The sequence below is a fragment of the Gallus gallus genome, chromosome 2 (genome assembly GCF_016699485.2).
Source record: "Gallus gallus isolate bGalGal1 chromosome 2, bGalGal1.mat.broiler.GRCg7b, whole genome shotgun sequence".
Taxonomy (NCBI): Eukaryota; Metazoa; Chordata; class Aves; order Galliformes; family Phasianidae; genus Gallus; species Gallus gallus.
In genome coordinates this window covers 46,821,598-46,841,518 of record NC_052533.1, presented here as the reverse complement: position 1 = coordinate 46,841,518, position 19,921 = coordinate 46,821,598, and the positions used below count along the sequence as shown (strand labels likewise).

The 19,921-nt window shown below is 36.6% G+C and overlaps 1 protein-coding gene across 12 annotated transcripts in view; it reads left to right on the top strand.

Moving 5' to 3' along the window:
- SEPTIN7 (septin 7) overlaps positions 1–19,096 on the top strand; it is a 72,872-nt gene extending 53,776 nt beyond the window's left edge. For 8 of the 12 annotated variants that reach the window (XM_046923798.1, XM_015281547.4, XM_015281548.4 and 5 more), the window contains 9 exons: positions 2,177–2,294; positions 4,139–4,231; positions 5,471–5,567; positions 7,127–7,178; positions 8,078–8,203; positions 12,769–12,789; positions 15,357–15,492; positions 17,395–17,534; positions 18,061–19,096. In XM_046923798.1, coding sequence (XP_046779754.1) covers positions 2,177–2,294; positions 4,139–4,231; positions 5,471–5,567; positions 7,127–7,178; positions 8,078–8,203; positions 12,769–12,789; positions 15,357–15,492; positions 17,395–17,534; positions 18,061–18,100 — 823 coding nt within the window. In that variant the 3' untranslated portion in view covers positions 18,101–19,096. The remainder of the gene's footprint in view (positions 1–2,176; positions 2,295–4,138; positions 4,232–5,470; positions 5,568–7,126; positions 7,179–8,077; positions 8,204–12,768; positions 12,790–15,356; positions 15,493–17,394; positions 17,535–18,060) is intronic. The other 4 variants (XM_046923804.1, XM_015281549.4, NM_001012559.3 and 1 more) reach the window with 1 other exon arrangement.
- Positions 19,097–19,921: the final 825 nt, after the last annotated feature.

Sequence of the window (19,921 nt, the reverse complement as noted above, 5' to 3'; positions counted from 1 at the left end):
AGATTTTCTTTTTCAGTTATTATGCAGTGTTCCACCTCTTCTTGCTTTTTAACTTGATCAGACTTCTATCTAGTGGTAGAAAGAGAGAACTGCATTTCCAGAGTGTATTAGGTGCAGGCTTTGAGTTTGGTTGCTTAGCATTTTATCATGTATTACAACTGATCAACATTGTCAGAGACTCTTAAAGTAGTACCTTCAAAACCAGGAGAAGGAGAAAAGTAGAGTATTCCGTTGCAAGGATCAATAGTAAAGTCTTGCAGAGGAAGTGACAATTCTGAGAAATATTTCTCTGACAGTGAAAAAAGGCTGTTTTTCTTGTGTAGGCTTACTTTTAAACATTTTTTAACCAACATGCATGTTTGTTGTCAGTTTTACTCAATATGTGTTTCAGTTTTAAATGCAAATATTTGAATATTAGGCAGATGCTTCATTAGTTGTGCCAAACTAAATTTTCATGTTAATAAAAGGGAGAATAAAACTTCCTTCGTGTTAATCAATTTTTTGAGTATAGATCTGGGATTCTTCAAAGAAAAAAAGTCTTTTTCTCCCTCCTTTCATCTGTTAAAGCCTTTTAAACCCACCATTGATACAAATTGTTTGCAAGGAAAAATTCAGATAAGTCAAGTTTTAGTTTTGACTATAAGTTTAGAAGCTGGTAAAATGTTCCCTACAGTGATACTGTATGTTGTTCTTGAAAAAAGGTCAAAGTTGAGTTCAGTTTGCATTGTGTCTTTCAATTTTTGAGTTGTTCTGTAATTAAGGAAATTAATGGAGCACAGAGAGAATCAGTGCTTCCGTTAGCATTAATTTCCTCTTTTATAATGCGCTCTTCTCTGAAAGGACATTACTCACTTCCTACCTGGCTTTTGTGGTGGTGTAGTCTTCCATTGTGCTTCCTGTGAAGACAGCAACCTGTGCCACTCATCAAACAAAATACTCCTCACCCTTAGTGCATGTGTCTATTTAAAGTGAATTAAAGCATTTGTAGGTGAACTTGCTTTTGTTTGTTCCATTGACTTAATACCTTTGTAAAAAGCAGGCTTGCTGCAACTTCTGGATACTTTTGGTCATTCCATTTAATGTGTTTCACTGTTGGTAGCTGGTATCCACACAAACATCTGAACTAACAAGTTAGGTGGTATGGGACAGGAGGAGAAAAAGAAGAGGCTGGTAGATGGGTGATGAATTGCAGCCTCTTCCTGCACTTCTAGGATCTTCACATGAAGTCTGCATGTCTGAGTCTCAAGTGCTGCAGTTGGAACTGTTCTGCTTTGATGGCTGCCCGTTGGCACGGTGTTGACCTCAGTAGCTGTTTGAGATGAGGAAAGGGAAGGCATATTTGGGTGAATGGATAGTCACACCAGTGCTTTTAAACTCAACATCCATTAGTGCTAGCTATTGAAAAGAAGCATGCTGAGAAGCTAAAAATTCAGTGGCAAGTAGACAACGTTAAAGTGAAACTAAATAAGCTTTCTTTGGCTTTTTCTTTATTCATTTATATACGTGTGTATGTGATTTGGAGGAGAAGCTAAATTTGAATACCAATTGAATCTGTTGCTAATCCTAATTTCTTTAATATGAGAAATAATCTTGTTAAATCCTTTAAGTGAATCCTTTAAGCCTGACTAAACTTGCTATAATTCTAAGGCATTAATGCATTGAAACCTGTGGCTTTACTTTAGCAAGCAGGAAATGTTGACCATTTTGAACTGCACTGTTGTTTTTTTTTTTAATGTAATCTTGTGGTAGATGTTTAGTTTAAGGTACTGTCATCAGCTTTGATAACACTGTTGTTAAACACAGTACTTTGGAGATGAGATGCTTCTACTTTGATTGTACATAGACAGTTCTAACTGTCTTCAACACCACGATATTAAAAAAATAAAAACTTGTGAGCTTTGCAACCTTAGGAGAGTTTTTATCACATGCTTAAATTAGTGTAATTTCATCTAGCAGAAGTCTCTTGTCTACTAGTAACATTAGCTTATGACTTGCTTCTCTAACATTGTACAATGGTAGGGGATTTCCTATTGCAAGTATAGGTAGTCTTTTGAAATTCAAGCATCTGTCACTTATAAATCAGTGCTTTAAGAATGGTTGTCAAGACAAATCCCAAATAATTTGCATGTTCTAGTTTAAAGCCTTGCAATTTATATTCGTTAATGCTGTCTTTCAGACTTAAGCCTTTGGATATAGAGTTTATGAAGCGCCTGCATGAAAAAGTGAATATCATTCCACTTATTGCCAAAGCAGACACACTTACACCTGAGGAATGCCAACAGTTTAAAAAACAGGTGAGCTGAAAGATTAATATTTACAGTGTGAGATAGCTTAATAACCTGGTCCCTATGCAAGTGGTGAGATTTAACTTCTTACATGCAAGGTTCAAACCCTGAAGCAGTGACTCAAGACAGCAAAGCTGAGTAATTTATATCTCTAGATTTAATTGTATTTCTTGGTGAAATAATCTTGTTTCTGTCCTCGGGGGAAGATGATTTAAGTATAGCATGATTCCTGACAGGTGAAGTATATCACTGCTGAGATAAAAATCAGTAAGGGAGGAGGGGCCTTTGAACATTTAGGTGCCCAACAGAAGTTGTTTTAAAAAAAGAGAGAGAGAGAGAAAAGGAAGGGGAAAAAAAAGGAAAAAAAAAAAGAAGAAAATAAGAATCCCCCAAAACTCGTACACAAAACAAAGGCAGTATTTGAAATATTACATTAGTACTATTGACATGTCAACGTGAAAGTGCCATAGATATATTAAAGTTGCATCAGGTAGTAGATGAGAAAAAGTATACCTGTCAGTCAGTCTTGTCTGTAGCAGTACTTTTTAAAGATTATTAGATAACTGTAGCATTGGTGCATTTGACATTGTTTCTTTGCATTTTTACTAATTTGGTGGTAATACTTTCAAGTGGCTTATTTTAACTGTGTGATCAGAACACTTAATCTTTCCTGTATTGTACAAGGAGGATAATGAAGACACAGAACACAGTGAAACAAGATGTTAGGTTGGTTTCATCAAACAGTGTCCTGTTCTAGTTTTAAGGATAACAGGTTCTTCAAAATGTTGATATTAAGTGATGCTTCACGTAAAATTGTTGATACAAGATTGAATGTGAAAAGACATTTCCTGCCTTGGAGAGACTTAGTCAAGATGCTGTAGACCATTTTGGTTTCTTCTCATGTGTTGGGTTTTTCTTTGGATGTAACCCTATATAAAAGGGAAAAAAAATGTAGACTGCAGCATGTTTCTTAATACATGCACAATTTTATCAGTGAGCTGATGTTAATTAGGGCAGACTTTCCAAAATGGAACTTTGAAAATAAGTCCTTGCCTGCACTAGGAACTGATGTTCTTTATGAGATTGCTAACCTGTGAATCAGAAACATTCTCCAAAGCCATGCAGTGTAGCTGCAAGTTAAATGGTCTAATATTTTTCCATCTAAAATTCTGTAAAACTAATCAGCTTGTTTCTAAAATTATGCTTCAGACAAATCATGCACCAAAACAGTACAGCCTCATTTTTGATGATGCTGTCAGTTATTCTTAAATTTTCATTAGCACTTGCAAATATTTTCAATACATCTTGCTGCTAGAATCAGTGTATCAACTAAACGAGGTGATCTTACTTCTAGCAAGTGATGCTCGAGTGAGCTAGGAACAGAAAATTATAGGTGTGGGAATTCAAAGGGCTGAAGTATGCCTACAGGTTTTTTGTTGTTATTGCTTTGGGGTTTTTGTTGTTGTTGGTACCCAATTCCTGTACCAGCCTGGGAACTGAAGTTCAGATATATTAGTTTGTGCATTTGCACATATATATCAATATAAATCTCCCAGTTTGCCTGGGCATAAAAAGCAGGTGGTTGTTTCTGATGCCTTGCACTGATGGATAGCATTCCATTAGCTGTGCAGTCTCCAGCACTAAGCTGTGTTCTCCTGCCAAAGAAGTGAAGGTCCTGCTAATAATCCCTTGGAGTAGCCTCACGGTGTTAAACCTGTGCAAGTTTCATGATGTTAACTTAAATATAAAAGGTCTTGCAGGTGAAACAGAAGGAGGGAGAATCAGATGGCAGCAAGAAATAAATTGCTGTAGAAGTGTGAGTTTCTCAAACAAATAATGTTTTTGGTTTTTAGATAATGAAAGAAATCCAAGAACACAAAATTAAAATATATGAATTTCCAGAAACAGATGATGAAGAAGAAAACAAGATTGTTAAAAAGATAAAGGTAACAAATTCTTTTTTTCAAAGACTGCTATCTTTTTCTCTTTGGAGGGAGGATGGAGAATGAAAAGCTTTGTCCTTAGCAGGGAGCCCACCGTAATTATTAGAGGATGGGAAAAAAAAAAAAGATGTAAGGCTGTTCTGAGAATTGCTGCTTTCCACCTCAGGGAATGAAATTCTTCTCAGAGATTGCTTAAGCCCTTTCATGGGTGAAATTCAGAATGAGAACACTAGATTGCATTCTCATTAATAAACTTCTAAAGGTCACTTGCTTTTTATTTATTCCATCGCTCTTTGACTTTTATCCACCTGCCACATTTCGACTGGGAGCTTTGTAAGAAGCAAGGATCCTCTTTCAGAAAGGTGTGCAGTGGCACGAAGCGTGTGCATTACAGTTACTAGAAGTGTTGTCTGACTAATTGATATTCTGAAACTTTAATGGAGATGAATGACTAAAGAAAATCCATAGGGCTGTCAGGCTGTTGAAAGACTTCTTGTTTACTTGTGCTTTTTGGTTTGTTCTTGTATGTTGAAGTCCATCTTGCAGTGTTACTTCTTTTTGCTCAGTAACTTTTAACAGCCTAAAAAAGCTTTTACATCTTTTGTTATTGTGGGAGTCGCCTTAGACAAATAAAACACAAGTAGCACAAATTAAAGCTGTTCTGGGACTAAGATATGCTGGCCTAAAGGAGAGGAGGAAGAATAAAAGCAAGAATGAAAGCCCCAAATACTTGATCTTTGTATGCTGTTCCTTTGAGCTGTGTGAATCTGCTCTTGGCTACTTTGCTTGTTACACTTGAGAGATCTTTTGCTTCAGTTGAAAACAAGAACTTGAAGTAGTTCTTTGGCAAATCTTAGAAAACTGGGTAGAACAATCCAGTCTAAGTAGTAATCATTGTAGCCAGTGGCAATAGGAATTGATAAATAATTACTGTGCAAGCAGATTAAATAGGAAATGATTTTGTCTGTTTAGCTTACCAAATAATAGTAGTATTTCTTAGCCAGATTTACAGAATGTATCAGTCTACAGATTTCAAAGGAGTGTGTGTGTGTGTGTGTGTATAAAAAGTGTAATGAACTACTTGGAGATCAGGAAATACAAATGTTGTTGTGCTCTGGGCAAACGGCATTGCTGTGTCACAACACTGAACTGCCTTATGTCTAGTTTGTACATCATCATGCTTTTGTTATCTGCAGTAGAACTGTTGAATTACTTTTCTTAAAGCATTGTCTTCTGTTGTAGGACCGTTTACCTCTTGCTGTGGTAGGTAGTAATACAATCATTGAAGTCAATGGCAAGAGAGTTAGAGGAAGACAGTACCCATGGGGTGTTGCAGAAGGTAAGGCTTTCTTGCTGTTTGTAGCTATTTAAGGCGTATTAGGACATTAGCCTTTATTTGAAATGCTTAATTTAATGTGTTCTGTCGTGGACATTTATTGAATATCCCATATTTTGTTATTCTGACAGGAACGAGGTAAAGGTTCAGCAACGCAATTTCTCAAGCAGAATCTTGTTGAAGTTTCACTGAGGAACTGCAAACCTTTAACTTACGGCAGTTCCTACGTAAGATGAGGCTTAAAATAAAAGCCTTCTGTAGTATCCTTATTTTAATTTCTTTTATATGAAATATATTCATCTCTTGAATTCTACTTTCTAGGGTGTTCGTATTATAAATGTTAGTTTGATGTGCTTCACTAGCATAAATTCAACTTAAAGTTTCTGGACGGATGTTTTTTTTCTCAAAATGTTTGCCTCAATTGCTGAGGCATAATAGCAGGAAGGTACTTGGTAGTGAATTGAGTAGTTTTTATAGTTCCCTTTTTTGTGTTCGTTTAAAATTCTGCTATGCTAGAAAACAAGTTTTCAAGATAGCGGCTTGTTCTTTTGGCAACCATTGCTTGTGTTTTAACTCTATTCACCTACTTGAAATGACGCATGGAGAATAAAGCTTGCACCATGCCATATAGTGAAATAAAGGCTATAAACTTGTGTTGTTCTCCTTGGTGATATGATGTCTGCATTTTTTTTCTTTGTAGTTGAATAAAGAGAAGGTTTTTCTCACATTTTTTTTGCCTTCAAAGGACTATAAATTCAATGCAGTGCAAAACAGCGAAGAAAGCAAGCACAGTATGGACCAGTACTTTAAAGAGCAATGCTGTAGCTCTTTGAAGTGCATGTCTGGCAGGAAATGAGGTTTGGCACAAAGTAAAAACCAGCTGCACCAGAATGGATCAAGCTTTATTTTAAGGCTCTTGCGTTAGTGTTTTGAAATGTACAAAATGGTGCAGCTCTTCTTTATTTTAGAACAAACTTCAGAAATGTTTCAAACTCAAGCGATTGTATGATTTTTGAAAGGGAACAACTGCAGCCTAACTAAAAGGACCGTCTTAAATGGCTTTGCAAAGTTGAATATACAGCCTTCCTTTGCTTATTTAGTGAATAACAAAATTACATGCAAAGTCTTCATCTGAATTTTCATCTCCTTTGTGGTGTCTGATGGAAAAACTGCCTTCACAAAGTCTGCCTTATAAAGATTTTGAACATAGCTGGATCTAAGCTGAGGTCTTCTTCAGTTAATGTCTGATCCTTAATCACATAGGTGTACTGACAGGGCCTCCGAAGGATCATAAAGCTAGTGAAAGTGACAAAACTGTGTTTCTGCCGTGGTAGTGTGGCTTCAGGGAATGTAAGAACTCAGCTGGCAGGATGCACTGATACAAGTTATGCTGCTAATGCTCTCCTACTGGTATCGCACATATTGTGCAAGTGAAAAAAGGCTGGAGGAAATCTGTTGTTGGAATGAGTATAGAAGGTGGATGACATTTAAAAAGCCTTACTTCTGAGAAAGGCACGTTTTTGGGTTGGAGTCTTAACAAAAAAATTAATCTCTTTCTGCAGTTGAAAATGGGGAACACTGTGACTTCACAATTCTGAGGAACATGTTGATAAGGTAAGCAACTTCTGGGTAACATGAAATTTTCTAGCATATACAACAGGTTGGAAATTTGTGTGTCAGAGGAAAAAAGGATTTGAACTACTGAATAAACCCTGCATTTTGAAGTGTAAACTTTCATTCATTTTTGGTAAGAGCTCGTTTAACCACATGTCCAGTAAGCGATGTTAGTGGGTCGGTGTTTTGTTTTTTAAGTAATCCTCTCTTCCTGATTATTTGTTCTTAAGTTGTGATACACCATAAAAATCCAAGTTGTCTGTTAGTGTTGATATGTACTTACTTGCAGGCATCTTTTATAGTTTTCATTGCTGGCACTTTCCGAAGCAAGACTCCTGTGCTTCTTAGTGTTAGGTGCTGAGAGGCTTTTCTTCCTATATTCGCAGCGGTTCAGTAAGTTCATCTACTGTAACAATGTCTAGTTTGACTTTTAAGCTTCACTTTTCTCCAGAGTGATGATGGGAAGATACTAGAGGAAGCTCATATTTGTGTTGATGTTGAACTTTACATTTATCTATTGCACACTTAAAAGATAGAAACGAGGAAGTTTTGGCTTGTTTCTTGCATGCAATAGTCGTGGGTACCTACTATATAAGTAATGCCCAGCTTTCTTACTTATTCTTCATATACTTGCAAGTTTATTCTCAGAACTCTCACTTTCTCACATAACACTTGGAATAACTGCAAACCTGAGATAGTTCAGTGGAAAATAACCTGATATTTCTGTGACTTTGCTGTTTGGACTGCTCTAATTTAAGTGGCTGAATGACGACATTGTGAGATATGGAGCATTAATGGAGGAATACAGTTTAAGTCAATCTGTAAAGTGAATGTGTAATAATTTTTCAGGTAGTATTTTGTCTTTATGCATCAAGCTGATAAATTTCACTTATTGACAGAACTCATATGCAGGACCTGAAGGATGTCACTAACAATGTACATTATGAGAACTACAGAAGCAGAAAACTGGCAGCTGTTACATACAACGGTGTTGACAACAATAAAAATAAAGGGCAGCTAACAAAGTAAGTTCTTGTTACAGGTGTATTGCTCTTTAATCTGTTTGCTCTTTTTTGTTGCTGTTATTGGTTTTATTGTGGGAGTTTTTTATTTTGCTTCTTTTATTCTTCAACCAGTTAGTTGCGTCCTGGTCTGAACACTGTGCACTTCTGGCTTACTCATCATCTGGTTTTGTTTTGATCACGAAGATCTGCACTAGTCTAACTGAATAGGTTAAAAAACATGAGTTTTAGTTGGAATTAGCTCTGAAGAGGAAACATTTTCACTGTTTCTGTTCGTAAGTTATGTGTCACTGGTGTGTAATTGAAAGTTTTACTGCCTTACTGTTTCTGTTTTTGAATATATACTACGTTGGGCATTATTGGCTCTTAGGAATGCTGAATCGTCAATATGGGGAATGCTTCTGAGAGAAGAGTGGGTTAATACTTTGTTTAGAAACTTCAATATAAAAATCGTTGTCTTTGACATTCGATGACACTGTTGTTTTTATTGAATGACAGCCCTGGCTGCTTCTAGGGGTGCTTATGGTGACAGTGAAATTATTGCAACATCTTTATCTTTTGTGGAAGTAAAGTTGCAGTGCAGGTGGTGGTGGCTGTTGCTTTCTAACCCTTGTAAGTCATCTTGATAGCCTCTGACAGCAAGTTGTTTGCCAACCTGATGAAATCGTTCGAAGATATAAAAGCAAGCTTTCTTGTATTCTTCATGTACGATGCTATTTAAAAATAGCCACATTTTTAAGTATAAGCACTTTCTCAGTTCTACATGAATCAGCAATAATTAATGATTAAATTATTACTAATTAGTGATGCTCTTCTTTCCTGTGATGTATTTAGATATAAATTTCTCAACCAAATTACAGGATGCTCTTCTGTTCGGCCCGTGATATGCTAAATTACAGCTGTTTTTCCTGGAAGGAAAAAAGAAAAGCTACCCACCATTAACATGGAGATAGCTGTTATTTTCATCTGTGTGAACACTACAAAGCAATTCTTTCAGTAAAACGCTTTCTACTTGACAGTATCTTCATGCTTTGAAAGTTACTGTGAGAAAGATTTAAGTGGGCACAGTGTAATTGCATGTAGAATGACAGAATGTGAGGCTTCCTTGCTTAGCCTTAACAGAAATAGGATGGAATATGTCAGTTAAATCAACTCTCCAAAAAAAGTACTGAAATTCGGGTCAAGTTGGTAGTGAAGTCAAATCTTAGAATAGTCTGTAACCCAGTGGTAACTTCTCACTGCCATCTTAGTACTGATTTGCAGCTCAGAGCTCCTGGAGACGTGTAGCCAAGTGTGTTAGAGTTTTCTCAAGCTATTCATAGCAGTGCAGTGTTAGGGCTGAGAGGGGAGGAGCTCTCCGAACTAAAATTACTAAATGAGGTAGTCATTGTGGAAAAAAATTGGGGCGGATGTAAGGCAGCATTGCGCATTTGAGAGCAAAGTAGCGCTGCAGGGAAGGAAGCACACTTGAGTGCAAGAACTGCAGCTTACTTTCTCTTTGCTGAGGTGATAACGTGTTAATGACAATACAGAATGAGAAATTCTTTGTTTCCTCAGGATCTATCAAACTTGCTGTTATTACATTTTTTTTTTTTCTGCTTGCTATCCCTGTACTGAAAAGGGAAACATCTTCGATTGCAGTTTTGGATATCAGAGAAAATTGTTTTGATGTTCTTATTTGTATGGTGTTTAATAGCATTTTGTCTCCTTTTCCCAATCTCAGTAGCTTGTTTAGATTTAGAAAAATCTTGGCTTTGGTAAGAATGTTTACCATTTCTTGTGTTTGGGGCCTGCTTGTATTTTTGTTAGTCTGTACCTATGAACTTCATCTGTTGCTCATATCTGAGGTACTGTGTGTTTAAAAAAAGAAAGTTTTTTATTCCCAGACTGTGAACGTGAGATGCATTTCTGCATGAATACTTATCCCAAACAATTTCAAAACTATTTGCATCATCCATCTTTGCCAACCAGTTACTGAGGTCATCACTGTACCTTTTTTTCCATTGGTGCTTATGCTCCAAATATCTGGAACTGCTCTGCTTTCAGAAGCATGCTTTAGCTTGGAGAAGAGAAGGCTCTGGGGAGACCTCATTGTGGCCTTCCAGTACTTGAAAGGAGCATATAAACAGGAGGGGGAATGGCTGTTTACGAGGGTGGACAGTGATAGGGCAAGGGGGAATGGCTTTAAACTGGGACAGGGGAGGTTTAGGTTGGATATTAGGAAGAAGCTTTTCACACAGAGGGTGGTGACGCACTGGAACAGGTTGCCCAAGGAGGTTGTGGATGCCCCATCCCTGGAGGCATTCAAGGCCAGGCTGGATGTGGCTCTGGGCAGCCTGGTCTGGTGGTTGGTGACCCTGCACATAGCAGGGGGGTTGAAACTCGATGATCATTGTGGTCCTTTTCAACCCAGGCCATTCGGTGATTCTATGATTAGTTGCTGTCTCGATCACTGTGCTGTCCCACCAAAATGTTTATAGTTAAAAATGCCTTTTGAAACCAGTTTTCTCACTGGGAGCACTGTGGCACTGAATCTCTGAAGTGAACAAATACAACTGGCACATGTAGCCATTGGGTTTAGGTTTTTTCTTTTCCTTCAGTAAATAATTTATCAGTTTGATTCATCCATCTGAAAGACAGCAAAGTCTGTTGCAAACCTGTAACAGGTATTTTGAACCTTTCAGTAGAGATTTTCTTCAAACTCTGGGTGACTTTTTAATTTAAAAGTATCATGAGTGCACAGAGTGGTTATGAAGCAGCTGATGCAATTCTCCTCGTGCTGCCTTATCCATATGTTTAGTTACCAGCCTTTGGTTTTTTTTTTTTTGAGCTTTAATGTGCTTCTTTTGGCTTTGATGTGTTTTCGTACATTTGAATCTATGATAGTTGATACAGCATGAAGAAAACTTTCCTAGTAACCATGTGTGTCTTCCTGGAAATTAATTACAAGGAGGAAGAGCAAATATTAATGGTTTATCTGTGCGTCCCTGAGGAATGCTGTTTGCTTGCTTTTTGAAAGAACTGTCTGCCTCAAAATGGAGTAATATTTAACTTGCTCTCTGGAAATCTGATTCTTTAATGGGAGACAGATCCTGTGTCTCTATCTGAGGATGGAGACTGGCTCTGCTGCTGTCTGGCTGTATTACAAGCATCCTGTTAAACACAGATACAAACTCTGGCTCTGGAAACTCCCATGCTGCTGTCCTTTTTGTAAACTGTGAGAGTATATGTAAGAGATGGTGTGAGCTGTGGTGCCTGGACTTCTCCAAAAGCATCTCCTCCTGGCAGCTGGTGAAGACTGGATTGACCTTTTCACCTTAGAAATAGATTAAGAGCTTAAGAGATCTTTATTTTTCATGCAACCGTTAACTATTCTTTTTAAACAAAAGTACAGATGTGAAAATGAGTGAAGTACACCGTTTGAGTTTTAGCAGTGTTGTGTGGATGACTTGAAGCAACGCATTCCATGCAGTTTTCTTTTACTTCTTTCCTTTGCTTTGATGAAACTGTAATCAACTGTTTTGCAGGCGACACATTGACCTAAGAGCAATCTGAAGCATGCACATGATGATGTTACCTTTTTGTATTTAGTGTCTGATTTCTTCAAATTGTTGAGATAAATCTGTCTTAATTAAAAAAAACAATCATCAAGGGTAATCTTCAGGTATATAAATAACTTAATACTCTGCAGTAATTGTACATGAGCACTCTATGTGCCACGTGCTGAAATTTGCCTTTGCTCTGAAATTTACAGTTCTCAGTTGGATGAATCTTTACAGTTTGCTATATGAGGTTGATACTTTCAGTGGGTTTAAAGTCATGTTGTACACTGTAAAGATGATCCTTATCTGGTTACTCCTCTGTTCAATCAACTGGCACATTGGGTCACAAAATACACAATGCACAGATTCTTCTAACTGCCTAGCTTAGATGACTACTAACTCCTTTGACCATATTCTGAATATTTTGATAGCCTTATTGAAACACTAAGATTCTCTGCTTCCTTTTCACCAGAGAGAAGGAAAGGTAGGGTGAAGCATCATGCTGGGAGGAAGTAACAGCAGCAGTGAAGCAGAGCTGAGCACAACCTCCTGTGAGACCTCTGCTGGCCATTGACTGAAGTGCTCTTTTTGCAGCACAGGAACATTAGAGTTTGATTTTAATACCTTTACTAGATGACAATCTTTTAACGAGTATATAAGCCTCAATATGGCTTTGGGTTCATAGAGCTTGTTTAGAGCAAGTGGTTATTCATATCACTAAAACATTTAAAATTGCTTTAAAAGCATTACGTATTGTAGGTAAACTATTCCTGAAAATATCTGCACATCAAATCTGCATTAATATTGACGTGGTATAGTGACTTACTAACTGAATTTTAAATATAATAAGCTTTAACTAACACTTTCCTTTCAGTGTGAAAAATTTGCTTTTGTGGGAGCACATAATTAGCTTTAGGAATCTATTAATAATGAATTTACTTTTTAAATTACTGCTTTTTGGTTTTGTGTTTTTATTTAAATATTATTAGCATGCTAAGCTAAGCCTCTGTATTTTTTGTTTTTTAGATTTGACACAGTTGAAGGCATGTAAGTGGTCATTTAAATTTTTCCAAAAAAATTTAGACAAAAATTCTTTAAACACAAAAAGGATTTTACTGTTTAATGGTTCAAATTTAAAGCAGTTTTCTGTTGTCCAACTCTTGGCACTGTTTTTCTCCCTAGCTGTTTTTTGTTGTTCTAAAGCTATGCTAATATAAACTTTAAGAAGTTATAAATATTTTCAATGACAAATATCTCTGTAAAGCTCTTTCTCTTTAGAAACTTCTTGGCTAAGCCTCAAAACAAATATGGTCAAATTTTAATGAGTAGAGGGCTGTTTCAGCTCATAAATTATGAAATTCTTCCAGTTTCCATCTAAAGATCCATCTTATTAATATAGATGCTAATAAAGAATGAGTGGAATTTTCATACTTAACTATAAATTTACCCATCTTCATTGGATTGAGAAGTCAGTCACTTTAATCTTCTTGACCATGGTTATATCTTATTACTGGCTTGCAGAGGTTCCACTTTTAACAGAGGGCTGTGTTACCATACATTTAACTGATGTAACAGAACATTTCACATCCTTGCTTTGTGTATTTTAGCTCTTTTTTGTTCAACGTATTTGCATTATTCTGACCTGAAATAGACGGTAAAGCTGTGGCAGGTACTTAAGCCCTAACAAAACAAGTTGTGACCTCTGTTGAAAAGATCTCAACTATAAATGTTTGCTTGTTAGTTCAGCAAACTTTCTATGCAAACTACTTTTTTGCCGCTCTATCAAATACAGCTCGCATGACATCCCTTATAGACTACCAGGCTGTCAGTAGAAGGACAGTACTGCTCCCCTTTTAAGTCTGTCCTGGGTTAATCTAAGAGCAGACACGGTTGAGAATTTCATAATCCTAAAAAATAACAACAGTTGAATAGTTTAATTTTGACAGCTGATTACCTTACACAAATACTGCTACTTACTTTCTCTTTCATTATCTTCTTAAGTGAAACATTTTTTGTGTATTTTTATACGTGACCCATGCTTAAACAAAATTTCTTCTTGACAAAAGTTGCTATCAGTTGGCTGTTTATACGGCTAAAGTAAGCATTAAACTGAGGATCACTTCCAGTTCTGTGTGTTTCTTCCAAATTTTGCAAATGTTAGTTCAGGTTTAAATTACTTTTTTAATAGAAGAGCCATTTTCTTCCTCCTTACTGCCCCCAATTATCACCTTTAAAGCATATTTTAAAATGCCAGTATTTGAAAAACCATTCGCGTGACCTTGACTTGACATAGTTCTCTTCCACTTTGTGGTTTGCTGTTGAATATGAGCAAGTAATGATGATAAACTGAGCCATTAACAGTCCGAACAGGCCTTGACAATTTGGTTTATATACTCATTCCTTTAAGAATGACAAACTAAATCAAAATAGATGTTGGCTCATTTTATTTCAGTTGTCATTGCAAGTTCTTCAATTGGATGTCCTCTTAGGAATTTATTATTATTATTTAGAATAGTTTAGGGATTTTTGTTTGTTTTTAAGCACTGAAACCAAAAACATTTTTGGTAGACCTGCAAATTTGCCACTACTAATTTATAAATTGCCAGTCTGAGCCAATTTTGCATACATTACAGCAGATATCCTCTGCTTGTTGATTGTAGCAGTTCCGTATATATTCCACAGTTCTCCATTTTCACTAGTAAAATGGTTAAAACTCATGTTTTCCAAAGCCATAGTTACTCAGATCTGAAATAAGGCCAGTAGTTCTTCTTTGATGAAGAGCAGGAAAGTCTATCGATAAGACTGTGTAGGAATCATCACTGGATCATAAATTACCCTGATTTATTGGGTATTTAGTGTGAAACTTGCCATTTAAAACTTCTATCACTTTAATGTGAGATACAAGCTTTATATACATCTTAAATTCAGTAGAATTCAGAAAAGTAGTAACCATGTAATATGCAAGGAAAAAAATCTGCATTATTTTTATTCTTTAGTAGTATTTTCTAGTCAAATCATCCAACTAACGCCTTCATGAATAACTGATGCTCAGTTGCCCCAATTTTTTTTTTGCTAAATTAACTACTTAGAAGTATAAACCAGCACCTTCAACACAGTTGTAACGCTAACACGTACCATCACTCTGAACAGTGAAAATCTGGAGAGAAATTGAGACTTTTGTCTGCAACACCGTTAAAATTTTTATTAATCTGTTCTCCACAAAGGTTCTGTCCATTAATTTTTGCATATATTTGAACTGGAAAGAACAAGATGCCTGAAGATCACTTGGAAGATGCTAATTTTTTATTACTTTGATTTCTTACCTACTCATGACCAGGTTTTAACTAAGACTTAAAAAAAAAAAAAAAAAAAAAAATCTTCTTTAATTTTAATGCAAGATATATCAGTTGGGGGAGAGAGTCTGTATGAAATGTATTTTGCAGAAAGCATAATAGTTATTAAAATAATAGAAAATTAATTTAAGCTAGCTGTGCATACAGCTGTGCTGTTTATTTTGGTGCTGCAGCTCTTTTATCTTGTTTTTCTTGCAGATGCCCTAATGTAACAGGAAAAAAAGAGTTTGTCTTAGCTAACTTCTTCTGTATTTATGGCAGGAGCCCGCTGGCACAGATGGAGGAGGAGAGGAGAGAGCATGTAGCCAAAATGAAAAAAATGGAGATGGAAATGGAACAGGTGTTTGAGATGAAAGTTAAAGAAAAAGTACAGAAACTGAAGGACTCTGAAGCTGAGGTAATCAAATGTCTTGAATACCCTTGAAGCTGAACAAATACAGAGATGGCTCTCTTCTCCAAGGTCTTCCAGCATTTCATGTTTAAAGAAAACTTGGTTATTCTTTATTCCCAGCTTGTTGTCTTTGCTGAAATGGTGTAAGCCCAAACTTAAAAATGTAATTTTAACACTCGTGTACGCGCTCTTTATTTTCACTGTCGCGGTACATTAAAGTACTTCATAATTTTCTTTTTTCCCTCCTTCTGTGGAATATTTTGTACCTGTTTTCTTCAGTGTACTTAAAGTTCTTGAGACTTCCATGGTCTTACACAAACTGATTTCGTAACAAGAATTGGCCTTATACTGAAGAAGCATTTCAGGAATTCCTGGTACAATGTCTAAGAGAGCACCTAGATGAGAGTAATGAGGTGAAAAGGCAAGCGTGCGTTGTTGGCACTACTTTTGTGTCATTTGAACATACGTAAATTTTACACGTATTTAACTCTTAATTTTTATCTCATGCAGTTGAACTCCTGACAGCGCAGTTATTTTTATGGGTTTCAGGCAGCTCTTGAAGTGCTCGTCCTAAGAGATTAGTATAAAATTGCAGTCAGGTAGAAAAGAGATGTTAAGTTTTGAAGAGGCAGCTTCTCTCAAGGAGTTCAGTAAAGGAGTTCAAAACTGTCAGAGTTCCTGAAGACAATTTGGCTCCAGGTTTGAGGAAACTTGGCAGAGTAGTTGAAATGCTTGCCAGTCTGGGTATTGTAAAGAGCCAAGATACACTGCATCAGAGGGAAGGAGGGGAAAAACAAACCATTAAAAACCAGAAGAACAAAACCATCAACATAGGCTTCTTTTTTGTTTAATTAAGCACGGATGGACTTGCATTTCCTTGGTTTTTATTTATTTATTTATTTTTGTTTTAAATCTTACTGAACTCATTCATACTACAATGTACTGCAACAGTAAGCCTGTAGCTAAATGGTAAATTATAAGCAATAAATAGTAAAAACAAGGAGAAAAAAAGCTATTTATTTTTGGTTTTTCATTTACTACCTCCTGACTTTTTCACCAGTTGTGTCCCTCTATATCAGTTACTAATTGTTCGTGTAATTCATTCTCTTTACCTCCTCCATCCTTCATAAATTTTCATTATATTGCTCTGTATGCTCAAAAGTAGACAGTAGATAGTTTGAGTTTGAAGCTTTCTTAAAAAAACAAAAAAAGTGTTTTGAAGGATTTGTGTAAGACAGAGACTCAAAAGGTAGAAGGAGAAGAGGCATTTCTATTTATCTCATTTAGAAACACTTGTTATACTACTTGAATGGGATTGCTTTTCCTCACAGTGCTTCCACTCTTGCATCCGGGGCATTTGGTTGCAGTTTCTACCAACAGAAGTGTCCAGGAGAGACTTGTTAGGCTTAATGACAGTGCAGATAATTCACCTTGATAATACTACCAATTCATTTCATTAGTAATGTTGGTAATAATTCATATTAATTAGGGAATAAACTAATAAATTGTGTTTTTCCAGGCAGATCCTTAACGTAGTTAATGCTATAGGATGAAAACAGTGAGATTTTTTTCTTCTGTGGAAGTCTAAGATACTGTTATTTTATGCATTACTGATATTCAAATGTTTTGTAATTTAACATGCACATCAGTTATCAAATATTCTTGATATTCTTGATTACTTTTGCATCTGATGCTTGCAGCACCGGACTGCCTACAACTCCTGTTTGTAACTGTTCGTTTTTAATCTGTTACTGGTACTTCCAACCTTACTGCTTTTGGTCGAAGAATTACTTTCTCTACAGATAAACTATAGTACTATCTCACTTTAGTTGCTGATGTTTGTTGCTCTAAGTGCACAGTTGTTGTGTCCTGTGTCCTTACTGAATCTGTTTGTGACTCTTTCTATAGCTGCAGCGACGCCACGAGCAAATGAAAAAGAATTTGGAGGCTCAACACAAAGAATTAGAGGAAAAGCGTCGCCAGTTTGAGGATGAGAAAGCAAGCTGGGAAGCTCAGCAACGTATTTTGGAACAACAGAATTCCTCCAGGTAAATTGATTCGTGTTCTTCAGTTCACAGTATATGTTTCGTAGAATTCTGTTAAAGAGAAATGTCCATACTAATAACGGTCAGTGGTGTTTGACCATTATGGAAATGCCACTTAAAATCCAAGAGAATTCTTAAATTGTACTTAGCTGCAGAATATTGGAAACAGTGGGAATACTGTTAGCTTCTAAAGCGTGTTTTTAATCTGGAAAAACGCTGTCTTCATACGTAACTCGATCTATCTTAAAAAAAAAAAAAATTACTTGTATTTGAAAGTTAGATTATATCGGATGTTGGAAGGATAGAGAGCTGAGATTTCAAGAATTGAAGCATTTAAATCTCATGGTCCATAGCTGGGGGAGTACTGTGATGGATGCTTAAGTTTACTCTCCTATATTCTCTGTGCTTTTACATAAACGTTCACACCATGCATCGCAACCTGCAAGACTGGACAGAATGCATAATCTGCATATAAGACACACAACTTGTATTCAATATCTAACATCTTTTTTTTTTAATATTGTTGTAGAACCTTGGAAAAGAATAAGAAGAAAGGGAAGATATTTTAAATGCATCACCTTGACCACCAGTTATGTATTAGTTGCCAATATTCCAGCCTGGACATCAGTGTTTGTTGGATCCGTTTGACTAATTTTGCACCAGTTGTATCCATAGTAATGGATTTAACAGCATGACAAATTTTTGTTCACTTTGATGGAGAATGAGATGCCTTGAATTGTCTAGGGTGTTGTGTACTTGGAAAAGTAACAGCTCTAAGTACCTTTCTTCTTTTTTTTTCTTTCCTTTTTCTTTTTTAAACAGACGTCATTTTAATGCAAAAGGAACCATTTTACTGTTGTACAATCATGCTCTGGTGGTTTGACGGTTTACAGGAGACTGAAATGCAAGGACTCCAGACGGTTTTTAGAGAGGATAAATTGCCATAATAATGATGCAAACGATGCTTCCCTATTATTGTAATACAAGAATTCCATTCAGTGCAGCATATACAATAATGTAATTTAGTCTAACACAGTTGACCCTATTTTTGACACTTCCATTGTTTAAAAGTACACATGGAAAAACAGAAGTTGTAGGCTTACAGTGCACCTAAGCTTTTTATAACGACCCTTTTATGTTTTGGATTCTTTAAATATATGCTATTCTCATTTAGTAACTTCTTTAGCCAGAAGGATCTCATTACTGCTTCATTTTTGTAATAACATTTAATTTAGATATTTTTCCATATATTGGCCCTCCTAAATAGAATATAGCTTCTTTCATATGGTAGGAACCAGTGAGTAAATCTTTCCTTTAACTCCCTTTTTACATTTTATGGTAAGTAGCAGGAAAACGCATTTATAGGTCATTTCTAGGCAAAATTGTGGAGTTAACTACCAACCTGTTTCTACCTGTGTGCAGTCTTTCTTTATTTTACTAGAAATGGGAATATGGCCTCAAGAAAAAGAAATCACCGTTTCGCATTTAGCTGTATTCATATACTGCATTTCTGTATTTTTGTTTGTATTGTAAAAAGCCACATAATAAACAATGTTGTGATGTTACACGGTGCTGTGTCAGCAGTTTTGAAGGAGTTGCCTAGCCAAGTAATTGCCTCGGAAGTGTGTTGACTTCTCTTCCATCTGGGCTTGATTGCCATCTGCCTTTGATTTGTCTGAGGCATCACTTTAAGGCACAGAAAATGCTGGTACGTGGTTGAGCTGTCTGTGCATCTCCTTTAAGCCAGCAGCAGGGTGCCAGCTGTGTTGTGCCGGCAAAAGAAGAATCCCTCCTGCCCAGGAGAGGGCAGCAGCTGTCTGTGCGCTCCCGCTGCGTCCCACCTGCCTGGGATCCAGGGGGTCTCAGCTCTGCAACATCTCTGCTATGCCTCCCAGCAGCTTTTATGTGCGTTTGGCGAGGCCGCTGTACCACGCACACAGGGACTTCAGTTAGGTTCATTGGCAAGCATTTGGTTTTTTCCTTTCCTTTCTTCTTGTTTATGTGAATTAAGTCTGTTTTAATAGAAGCGGTAGCTGGGAACGTGGTGTTTAAAGAACAGCTAACTTCTTAAACTGCTGGGGACTTCTGCCTTTGATCTGCCTGCAGAACAGTGAAGAGCAGTTTGTTACTGCAGATGCTTCTTGTATTACTCCTGCTACCGTACTTCCTTATACGTGAGTTACTCTTACCAGAAATGTCATTTATTCACCTCGCTTCCCACTGAAGAGCTTTTCAGAGGTCTGTGTAAGAGACCCCTTGTAACTCATTTTACATACGTTGCACCTCTCTTTTCAGAGGAAAGAGTGATTCTCACTGAGTGGATGTAGTTTTTGCTTTGAGAACTGGTCAGAACTCCGGGTGTACTTTCTGTGGAAATGGTTCTGCTTTCA